This window comes from Lytechinus pictus, unplaced genomic scaffold (genome assembly GCF_037042905.1).
Source record: "Lytechinus pictus isolate F3 Inbred unplaced genomic scaffold, Lp3.0 scaffold_29, whole genome shotgun sequence".
In the NCBI taxonomy this organism is placed as follows: Eukaryota; Metazoa; Echinodermata; class Echinoidea; order Temnopleuroida; family Toxopneustidae; genus Lytechinus; species Lytechinus pictus.
This window is the reverse complement of record NW_026974149.1, coordinates 1,004,654-1,016,800: the sequence shown is the minus strand read 5'-3', so window position 1 is coordinate 1,016,800 and position 12,147 is coordinate 1,004,654. Positions and strand designations below refer to the sequence as shown.

At 36.9% G+C, this 12,147-nt stretch overlaps 1 protein-coding gene across 1 annotated transcript; it reads right to left on the bottom strand.

Moving 5' to 3' along the window:
* Positions 1–1,103: 1,103 nt before the first annotated feature.
* Positions 1,104–10,091, bottom strand: LOC135158082 (uncharacterized). The gene is made up of 5 exons (XM_064115367.1): positions 9,729–10,091; positions 8,156–8,263; positions 7,457–7,543; positions 6,353–6,421; positions 1,104–5,884 (listed from the first exon to the last, which is right to left on the bottom strand). The coding sequence occupies exons 1-5, from the start codon at positions 10,089–10,091 to the stop codon at positions 3,893–3,895; spliced, it is 2,619 nt and encodes an 872-aa protein (XP_063971437.1). The 3' UTR covers positions 1,104–3,892.
* Positions 10,092–12,147: the final 2,056 nt, after the last annotated feature.

Here is a 12,147-nt window from a genome sequence, read left to right as displayed (position 1 = left end):
TTTAATTTCCCCCAAGACCATATTTTTTTAAGTTGTATGTTTTTTATTGTTTTTTTTAATCAAATTAATACATACATGCAGGTCGAGAGTAATTTAAACTGAGAGGATGGTGTAGATTACATGTATGGAGGAAAGATTAGCATGTACAAGTAGATGTACATTGTAGATGAACAAGAGAGACTGAGGAAGATAAAGATAAGAGGGGAGAGTGAAAGGCAGGAAAAGAAACAATGTGAGCATTGGCGTACCTTGAGAAACTTTGTCCAAAGGGGCAAACATCTTCTGAGAAACAAAAAGAAAAGGTTCTTCCCCTTACAATTTTCAAACAGTAATAAGGGGGAAACTGTCCCTCCCAAGGTACGCTAGTGGATGTGAGCAAAATGATGTTTCAATTTATCATTTGATGTTTGAAGACTGAAGAAACGTCTTGGGTTGGGTCCAAAATTTGAGAAACATACCAATGCAGGTTTGCTGAAAAGCAATGAATACTGAAAACTGCAGTTTTGGATTATCAATTCTGTCAGATCTATATAAAGTCCATAAAAATTTTGTTTTCACAGAAAATCTTGTCTTAAAATTTTGTATTTCATGCCCAGGTAATTATAGGAGAATGGAGGAATGACGAGTGATGTCACACACAAAAAATATACTTATATGCTCGGTCTGAATTTCTTCAGTTTAAACTTGACATTGATATGCTTCTAAAATAATCAAATACTGTAATTGTAGCTAGATGAATGGTGTTTTAAGTCCAAAAGATAAGTGCTTCAACCAACTCTTCACACTTTACTCTTTTCCCTCCGTTCTCTTCCTCTCTCTCTCTGATTCCCATCCATTTGGCTCTTACACATGTGCTCTGTTATTTTTGTTCATCTATCTCTGCATACGTTCCCCTTCTACACTCCCACCATCTTCTCTTGTGCTTAATTTTTTTGTCTTTTGTCCTCTCAAAAGTACCCTTTCCCTTTCTCTTTCACACTTCCTCCTCCTTATCTCTCCTGTAACAGACTTACAAATGTACCATACTTCCCCACTCATGTACATGTATCTCATTTCTTTTCAAACAAAACAACCCCTCCAAAAAATGAAAAATAAAAATGAAATTTATTAATCCAACATAAGTTTATTTCTGTTAAATAACCACTAATGTAGGGCATATCATAGTGAAATACATGTAAAGGATGACATAATAACTTTTCTCTACACTCTAAAAAAAACACGACATGAACAATGATTAATCAAAATCCATACCACAATTCATGTAAATATTAGCTCATTACTATGTAACTCCTTAAACCAGTGTTTGTACAAACAAGAAGTAGAACAAAGCGCTTAAGTAAATATGAAATGCTATCCACACATGGTCATGCTTTTGTTTGAACCATTGAGAAAAGAATAAGTACAGTGCACATGTAGGAAACAGTGATTTTCTGTTTCAAAAAATGGTCCTTTCCGTTTCTGAAAACATGTAATTCCGTTTCAAACTTGGTAGAAAATGGAAATTCCATTTTGTCATAGAATATGTACACAGCAAAAATGTTCATTCCATTTTGCAAAACTAAAATTCATTGGATGTTCACATGAAAAGTATGGAAATAAAACAGATTATTTCCGTTTTGATTTACCAGTATAGTAAACGCAAAATCACTGTCCCTAACTGTGTGAACCACAGAACAAGATATCCCTGCTGACGAGACAATACATTGGTTATACACATGTACATCTACTGGAAATCATTTTGGCCTGCCTGGAACTCCCCCCCCCCCCCGAAAAAAAACAAAGCGTTAAACAAACATGTATATTTTCATAAGATTTGAATTATAGGAAGTCTACATATAAATATAGCATATAATTACATGTACCAGTAACATTCACAACTTTTAACCGTACAATAATAACCCACTCACAATATACAATGTGTTAAAAATCATACATGAATGAGACAAAGAATTATGTTCATGTAATTGAGGCCAACAATGAATTTATATAACATTGTGAGCTTAGAACTTTTGATGAAGAAAATAGGGAAATTTACATATTTCAACAGAATTCTGAAGAAAAACAAACACATGGATGAAGTGCTAAATGAAATGTCTTAAGCTTGAATCCAATATCTCAAAATTTGTCACCATTTAATTTTACAAATTACATTCCACTCTAATGTTTTTCAGCCAGATGTTATGAATGGATATTACTAATAAAATTTAGTACATGTACATGTATCATTAATTTACTGTATTTGAAGTATAACGAAATATATCCCTTAGCTCAGTCCTGCTAATGTCAGGGCAATACTATTATATCAGAGTTCTTAGCTCAGAGACGTACATGTAACATTGATGAAACTGAGGTATAACACACCAACTGGGAAATTTGATGCAGTCTCATACTGTAAATGCACAAGTTCTATCAATGCTCTTACATTTCAGTTCTCACTGAAAATGCCAATTCTCAAATACATGTACACATACTTTGTGTAAAACTTCATGCACAACCAGCTACAAATGGGAAAGTGCAGATTACCCAGGCGGGTCTTTTTCTTTTTTTTGCATATATCCATTTCCTTTCTTTATGTAGAGATAGTTCAAGGGTTCATGCTAAATGTTAACAAGTTTACAGCCCTGCAATCACACTGACGGGTAATACATTGAACAGAAAAAATACTTCAAAAACATCAATGAAAAAAAAAATGAAAATACTACATATATACAATATTTCTTCTGTTTACACTTTCAAAGAATATGGGTAGTGCAGTCAACCATATACTGTCTATTAAAAATCACACAAAACAGTTTGAGACCGACTAGAAACTGTTTCTACTTCTTGCAAATTTTGGCATGGAAATTTTAACATAAAATTTCATTGATTGTCTGTACCACAAGATGTAAATCCTGAAATAAAACATCTGTTGCCATGCTTCAGACTTTCAAACTCATAATAACTTTTAATAATTTCCATGTATTCGATTGGAGAGTTATGTAATGGGTCAAATGCAAATATATATGCAGAAATTTGTTATCTCTGCTGCTCCTAGAGGCTCTCAACTTTGTCTGAGTTCAAGTCCCTTTATACAGACTACATGTACACTAATTTCTGAAAGATATTCTTCCAACCTTCCACTTTCTCACTTTTCCATTTCACCTCTACATGTACCTCTATTTTCTTAGTCTGTTGCTAACCCACATGATGACACAAATTATCATCATACCTCAAACTAATAATGCCATAGTTTTAAAATTTGCTCACCATGTCTAAGGTCGATGATGTTTTTTGATCACTGGTAACCCAATTCTGTGATTGTCCATACCGCCATGGAAACCTCATCAAAAACATTCTGGTTCTTCAGAGTGAATTCTCTATACTTTGGTAATTTTAAATTCTGTCAATAGATGGAAAATTTGTTTCATCAGGTCCTCACATATCTGTCATTTTATTAAAAAATCAATGGTACACTTTTGCGAACAAAGTAACATGGACATACTGGCAACTCATGACACAAATTATCATCATACCTCAAACTAATAATGCCATAGTTTTTAAATTTGCTCACCAATTCTAATGTCGATGTTTTTTTATCACTGGTAAATAGATGGTTTCCACCATTGAACAAAATATAACTGTTAAAAAAAGAAAAACAAGCAAAATTTTTCAAAATGACTAATAACTTGAAATAAAAACACAATTTATAGCCATTCTCACTCTACTGAAATCTTTAACATTACAGCTTAACACCCCTACCCTTCCGGGAATTGTCAACCAACTGAGATTTCATGAATTTCATGTTCAAAATGTCTCTTGAATAACATGCCAGAAAATGTAGATCTTCACTCCTAATATTGTCGCTTGTACATGTAGCATCCGTAATGATCCATGAAGACTTTGATCCATTCTTTTATTTGGCAAATCGAGTGGTAAAATGAGCGAGCAGATCTTCTTGTGGTGGTCTTGGGACAGGGGCTATGTTTTGAGGAAGGTGTGGTATGTTAGCAGGTTGAACTTCGAAGTTGCCACTCTTCATCTGCAGACAACCCACTAAGATGTCCCACAAGTAGGTGTATTCCTTATCCTCTGGAACCTTCCGTACAATCCAAGTTTTGGTTGCTTTGGAGTAGGCATACTTGTACCGGAGAGCACCCTTCTGGCCGGACCCTTTTCTTGGCTTTTTTATTGTTGCTTGTTTCCTACCAGTGTTGAAGTTGTGGTCTAGTACCGCCAACTGGGTGCGAGCTAGCATGGCGGGATAGAAGAAATGCTGTCTCTTTGGGCAATACTTCAGGTAGAGGTTATGGAACACTTCCAATTCCCCAGTGTGACAAGCTTTTGATAGCTGCTTTATGTCTTTTACTAGCCTTTTGTCAAAAAGGACTGACTGGAGAGATTCATGTGATTTTGACCCAGGTGTCAACCACTTTGTCTCTTCTTCATCTTCGACAGACAGTTCCTCATGAGCGCACTTGTGAAACTTATCACCTGAAATCCAAGAATGTACATCGCACACATGATGGGTCATGGACTGGAACATCTCCACCAACATAACTGGGTCTTCCTCACAGTTTTGTGTTGACCACCAAAGATGGTTTGACGTTGCTCTGATCCAAGGCCCAAGATCTTCACAGTTCTTCAGCTTTGCCTTGGCTAATAACCTCTTCTGGAATGATTTCCCAAGATGCCAAACATCGAACTGATGGTCAATCCATGGAAAGTCATCCTTCATCATTTTGCGAATGCCCACATGCCTGTCTGTAGCAAACACCGCGACATCAATCCCATTCTCTAGTAAGTTATCCATAACTCTCCTGCATCCGATTTTCTCCATTCCAACGGAGCTTGTTGCTTCTTTCACTGAAACCAAGGCCATCCCCAGAATCTTGTTGGTTTTCATGTTCATCATTGTGTATGTACAAAATTTGGCACTATAGCCAGGTGAATCACACCTTCCATCACCAATTACCGTCACTGGCTCCCCTCTAGCATGTTGCTGTTGTTCTTCTATCTCTTGTTCATAATACGTATTGATGACTGGCTGTAGTATGTTGCTCTGGGTTTCATTGTGCGTTTTTTGTGAAATGTACTGGATATTAAAGAGCTCCCAGAAAAATGACACTTTTTCATAGGAGCTGCCACTCAAGAGAAGAGCTGCTGAAAATAGGATATTTCCAACAGGTTGACGTCCGATAGTGGGTTGAGACACCCACTTGGTAACAATATTACCACAGATACAGATAACATCAACCTTCAGCATTGTCCCCACACATTGCTTCTTCAACTCTGCAATGTATCCAGTAGCACAAGCATTGCAATGCATACTATACAGAAGGGTGTTCAGCTGAGATTCAAACACAACAAATTTCCTATCCTTGCAGAACCTAAGCTCATCTGGCTCATCATCATCTGAGTCAGATGAAGAACTCTCTTCGGATGATGGTTCATAAGATGAATCACTGGAGTTCTTCTTACTTTCAAAATCAGATGAGACAGGACTGGCTGGTGAATCTGCTGTATCCATTGGCTCTGTTGGAGTTGCTGGACTGACTGTTGTATCTTCTGTTTGATCTGATACTTCTTGCAGATGAGACGTTGCTGATCTGGGTTCAGATGGTGTAGGGGAGTGATTTGTCAAAGGGAGACGTGCAGATACATGTTGAAATTCTGGTTCTTCTTCTGGAGTTGACGGATGGCTATGCTCTTGAGCTGCAAAAGGCTGTGATACAGCTGAGAATGAGATGACTGGTTTCAGGAGTTGGGTGCTTCCACACGAGTACTTGTGCTCATCAGTGACATATGAGAAGTCTTCTGGACATTGTGTAAAGTTGTCTTGTGTCATCTTTACACCTGAGTGGAATGTTTGGCAGCTTGCATGAACTTTAACCAGATCTCCTTTATCCTGAGAAAAATACAAAATAAACATGAAAATTATTTAATGGAAAACATGCATAAAGCTGATAATAACAATGTTTAATTTTAAATGAAGATTCAAAGTGGACTCCAGGCTGAAACTAACATCTTGATAAACTACAAGTAAAATACTGAGAATTTCATCAAATTATTATAAAAATTAATCATAAACTTGTCACATTTCAAAATCCAGCAATATTTCATAATATGAGGTTATATGCATGCCTTCATGAGCATGTAATACATGTAGCTAGTGTTGTCAAATCCCTACTTTCCTTTCATCTGTCCATACAAGTAAAAGATATGAATCTTGTAATTGAACATTTATGTGGAAGAGATGTGATACTTTGACCTCAACTTCAAGTGTATGCATGAAATGTATCTTTCCTCTAGGAATGGCAATTCTGACAAACTTGATTTTCTTTACATGAAATAATATGTATAGTATATCACTTACATCATCTGAAGAAATCTTCTTTCGTTTCCGCCGCCGCCTTGACTTGTAACGTTTTTCATGGCTTCCTGCCTGAAAAAAATTATAAGACATCCTAGTTAAAATTTGAAATATACTGTAAAGTTGACTGTTGAGGAGCAAAAACTAATCAACTATAGAACTTACTCTACGTACATGTACTACTTGCTGTTTCCCCCCCCCCCCCCCTTTGCCAAGGAAATGAAGGATCTTCTCAGCCAATCCCCAACCCAAGATCTCAGCCATAGATCACATCAGAAATGAAGTAATAGACAGGCTGCATAGCTAGATTTCACCAATCCTACTTCATACTTAGTAATCCTAAAAATTTATACATGAAATTAGACTTTGCTGTAAAATTAATTAATTAAGCTCATGATGAAGTGTTATCTTTTGTTTTTTCTGGGATTATCAAATAGATATATTTTTTATAGAAAAATGTAATCAAAGTGTTTTCTTATTCGTTGTTTTCTTAATTCTTGTGTACATGTATTTCTCTGCATTTTTAAATATTTTTTGGAATGGAAATTGTTGATAATAATTTTCTGATCATAAATCATAACATGAAGAAAATAAGCAAAAGTAATGATTTGGCGAGAGACAGAATCTGCATTCAATTTGAGCAATTTTGGGTGTGACATACATGTACATGAACACTTGAATAATGTGTAATATCATATCTCTATACCTCTATAACTCTATCATATACATATACTTGGCCTCAAAGTTGTGTGCAGCTTTAAACATGTAAAGGGGAACTCAACCTTGGTCATAAAATAATACAGAATGGTGAAACTTAGGATATGATAGTTGTCTGTAACTTTCAATTACATAAATTTAAGAAGAGCTGAAATGGCTGATTTAAATAAAAATAAACTAATACACAACAGAGAGAGAGAGAGCCCAAGATGCCAAATTTGAATTCCTTAAAAAGAACACAGGAATTCAAGAGGCTAAAAATCACCCAATGACCAATATTCTTCTAAATATGGGAATGTTAGATGATACTCAGGAATAATTCACATTGCTGACCCTTTACAAAAGCTTTAGATGGGCTTTAAAATGTGGTGTTACATATATATTACTTACTTGTAGATGTACATCTGAAGCAGTGGGATCATGTACATCTGAGATGGAATCAGGTTCCTCATGAAAGGCAAGATTGGTGTCAAGCAACTATAAAATTGAATAGAACAAACAAGCAAATTTACAAATGCTAGTATGTTTATGAACATGGTGACATAGATTACACAGATGCAGGGGAATGTTCGAATAACAATACACTAGGCTTTATGGTTGCTTCAATTGTGTAAATATCTACTTTGCATCTTTCGCAAAATATGCAACTGACCCCCCCCCCCCCCCCCCACCTGGCCTCAATAACCCAAATTCACCAGAGTGGTTTTCAAAACCATCTGTTCAACCCATGTTTTATGGAGATTTCCAGTATGAATTATTTTACATGTACCACATATTAAAAAATCTCCAATGCTGATATGCACTCTTGTCACATTGCACTAATTGATGCCTGTTGCCCTGGTTGAGCACGCTATCTAATACATGTACATGAGTCCACTGTTTTTTTTTTAAATTAATTAATCCACTGTTCAAAATTATGAAAGCATACACGTTTTATATACTGGTATTTGAAGAGTATAATTCATGTCGGCTTTCAAATTCACTTTGGTGAATTCTGGCCACTGAGTTGCAGTCTCCAATGTACTGCTATTAGGTTCCCAAAGAAAAGAACATCCATCCCAAGAGTTGCATAGAAATTTGATTTCTTACCTCGGGATATTTTGACGCTGAAGAAGATGCCTTGAAACTTGATGAAGTTGAACTGCTGCTTGGAACTGATTCCTCCAATACAGGTTCTTCCAGAACTGACTGCAGGTACTAGGGATCAAAATTAATTATTATGATTAATTGAGTGCATCCAATACATGTATGCCTTAAGAATTTCAAATTAATATACATGTAAACAGTGCAAAATTTCAACACCTTGTGAATAAATACAAATTTTGTTAGTCCATTGGCCAGTATGAAATCTCTCCCAGAGAGGCAAGAGTGTTAATTCAATAAGAGAATGAAGCAACGGCAAAACCATGTGTATGGTCCATGTACTACATGTAAATACATTTATTTCAAGAATCCAGGAAAAAAGGAGAGGAATGTACATGTATTGCAAGAAAGATGCAGTCTACAAATATCGTATAATGATAGGAACATATTTTAGAAAATGAGGCACATGAAAAACACTATTTTTGCATGACATATCAAGTGCGTAGCTTAAGGACCCCTTCCAAATCGGGCGGCGATTTTGAGAGGTGTTCGGAAAGACGAACAGGATTTTAATTTCAGTGAGTTTTGTGATATTTTGTTCTTGGGTAATGATCTTTACGACTTTAGAATCTAGATTTACCAGTCTAAAAATATGGTCAAATATTCAAATTGACATAATTTTTATGTTAACAAAAAAGTGCGTAGCTTTAGGTCCCCCATCATACAATTGAAAAATAGGGGCCATGAATAGGTCTACATCTATCTCTATAGTATTATTATTAAATTCTTTCAAACTCAAACTTCAAAGCAACGGCGAAAAAAAGCTAACGGCAGGCTGCGCTGAATGCCCCAGCAGCTAGCAGTAGATCAGTATACCCAGTTGTTGCGTGTTCGGACAGGTTGTGTGTCCGGACGATCAATATTTTTTAGAAAGTCATTTGGAAAAATTTACAAGGCCAAGGGAAGTTTTATCAATTTTTAGTACAAAATGTCAGGAAATACTAATTTTACTATATGATTACAACTATTGAATTCGTATTTTTAGTGTAATCCAAAAACAAAAAAGAAGGCTTCAAAAATATAAAATGTCCGGACACCCGACCCCCCATCCCACTCGTATACCCAGTTGTTGTGTGTCCGGACAGGTTGTGTGTCCGGACGATCAATTTTAGAAAGTCATTTGGAAAAAATTACAAGCGAAGTGTCATCAATTTTTAGTACAAAATGTAAGGAAATATTATAGAGAACAAAATATAAGATGATTACAACTATTGAATTCATATTTTTAGTGTAATCTTAAGACAAAAAAGAAGGCTTCAAAAATATAAAGTGTCCGGACACCCGATCCCCCATCCTACTACTACTAGCGCTAGCTGCTGGGGCACCCACTGCACTCCTCACGGCCAGTGCAGCCAGTATTGCAAGCATGCCGATTCGGAACGTGCAGCAAATAGACGGCGCGAACGAGGCCGTGGGTGGGCGAGTTCGGGCCCAATAAACCTGCATGTGCTGGTAAGAGCGAGATTTGACCAAGCAGATCATCGTACGATAAAAATAAAATTCTGTCAATTCTACATACCCTTTTCGCTGTCACTTTGGCGTCCCTATCTTCTGACAGTCTTCTTCGTTTAGGCAAAGGCCTATAATCGAAAACTGAGGGTATGGCACCATCTTTCAGCCTCTTCTTTTCCTTGGATCCCATCAACTTTGCTCGGAGGTCCTCCACAAAATCGCTCTCCACGAAGTGCTCGCTGCACACCACATTGCTCCTGTTAAACCTGTAGGGTTTGAAGTCAAATTTCTCAACTTTGAGTGCAGCAATCCATTTCCTACATTCCTCTGGCCTTTTAAGAGGATCTGGAATAGCATGGAAGCTTACTCCATGCTTTTTACACCCAGTATTTGTAGTATTATTGCAACCGAAAGCTTGACAGTAGACCATATTTGCACCTGATCAAAACAAAACAACGCGTTGTGTACATGAATTGAATCGGCGCGCGGTTTGCTAGCATATCGATCGCTCACCAATCTTCGCCTACTACGTCACAACTCGGCAGGGAGTCCGCCTCAGAATTTACAAAATGGCCGCGCCCAACGGCAGCAGACGACTTTAGAATATGATAAATTACTGCTTCGAAAAAGCTGTCTACAGAGTGATCTAGAAGGGCTAATTTGGTGATCAATGCATCAAATGAAAGAGTACTTTGCGGCGAGTAAACTGATTAAGTAAATATGTATGGGGTTCGGTTTCCTTTAAGATGGCGGCCGTTTTGCTGCTGACCTGGAGGTCAAATTGCTGGGGGCCGGCAATATTTGACATCAGTACGTGCCTCAAAATATCCCTATATGCCAAATTTCAGTGTCGCCTCTCGCGTAAAACTCAAGAAAATGACATTTAACGATTTTTCATGGCGGCCATCTTGGATTTCAAAATGGCGGCCATTTTGCCACTGACCAAATTGTCAAATTGCTGGGGGCCGGCAATTTGAAATCAGTGCCTAAAAATACCCCTATATGCCAAATTTCAGTGTAACACGTCATGTAAAACTCGTGAAAATGACATTAAAGATTTCTCATGGCGGCCATCTTGGATTTCAAAATGGCGGCCGACCTGATGGTCAAATCACTTGGGGCCGGCAATTTTTGAAATCAGCACCCCAAATTAAGCCTATATGCCAAATTTCAATACCGCAGTTCATATAAAACTCGAGAAAATGATTGCAATAATATATCATGGCGGCCATCTTGGATTTCAAGATGGCGGCCATTTAGCCGCCGGCCAAATGGTCAAATTGCTGGGGGCCGGCAATATTTGAAATCAGTGCCTCAAAATACCCCTATATGCCAAATTTCAGTGTCACATGCCATGTAAAACTCAAAAAAATTACATTTAATGATTTTTCATGGCGGCCATCTTGGATTTCAAAATGGCGGCCGACCCGATGGTCAAATCGCTTGGGGCCGGCAATTTTGAAATCAGCGCCCAAAAATACCCCTGTGTGCCAAATTTCACACTTTCTGCCAGATTCGAGTATCTTTTTCACATATCTACTGGACTACTATGCAGGGGGCCCGGTATGGAGAGGCATTGCGCCCCCGTCATGGATCATGTAGCCACTGATTTTTTTTTTCTGAATTCATTGCACAACTTCCCCTGAGCCATGCACCGTTCAAGAACAAGTCCACCCAAACAAAAAGCTGATTGAATAGAAAGAGAAAAATCAAACAAGCATACCACTGAAAATTTCATCAAAATCGGAGCTAAAATAAGAATATTATGACATTTTAAAGTTTCGCTAAATTTCACAAAACAGTTATATGCACATCTTAGTTGGCATGCAAATGGGATGACTGATGACATAACCCAATCACTATTTTTTGTACTTTATTATCATAAAATATGAAATATTCTCATTTTCTCCCCATTGTCATGTGAAATAAAGTTGCATTCCTACCCGAAGATGTATAATTAAATTGTTTTAACATTATCTGGTTCAGACAATATAGGGTCCTAATTTTCAAATCTGTAAAAGCTGAAATGATATATAATTCAAGCAATAAAAACAATACAAAAATAATTAGTGAGTGACATCATTGACTCTTATTTTGCATACCATAGTATTGAGCATATAACTGTTTTTTAAAAATCAGCGAAACTTTAAAATGTCATTACTTTCTTATTTTACATCCGATTTTGATGAAGTTTTCAGCGTTATTTTTGTTTGTTTGATTTTCTCTATCAAACAACTTTTTTTTGGGGGGTGGACTTGACCTTTCAGGTAGGCATAATCTTGCCCAGCGCACTTGACATGATTTACAGGTCTAGCCTATATTATATCGATTTCACAACCGAAAAGTTGTCGAACATATCTATTTTTAAAGGAGAAAATTCTTGCATCACCTAATGACCAGACCCCATCACTGAACGAATTTATGAAACCATATATTCCAAAAAAGGCTTTATATGCTTTGTGCCAACAAGTGCTTGTCAAAAGGAG

What these genes read in the sequence shown, in the direction of transcription:
- LOC135158082 (XM_064115367.1), bottom strand. Translation starts at nt 10,091, where the DNA reads ATGGTCTACTGTCAAGCTTTCGGTTGCAATAATACTACAAATACTGGG. An exon ending in CAGCGTCAAAATATCCCGAG is followed by an intron (nt 7,544 to 8,155) that starts GTAAGAAATCAA and finishes TCAATTTTATAG; the next exon opens with TTGCTTGACACCAATCTTGC. An exon ending in CTTCAGATGTACATCTACAA is followed by an intron (nt 6,422 to 7,456) that starts GTAAGTAATATA and finishes AATTTTTTTCAG; the next exon opens with GCAGGAAGCCATGAAAAACG.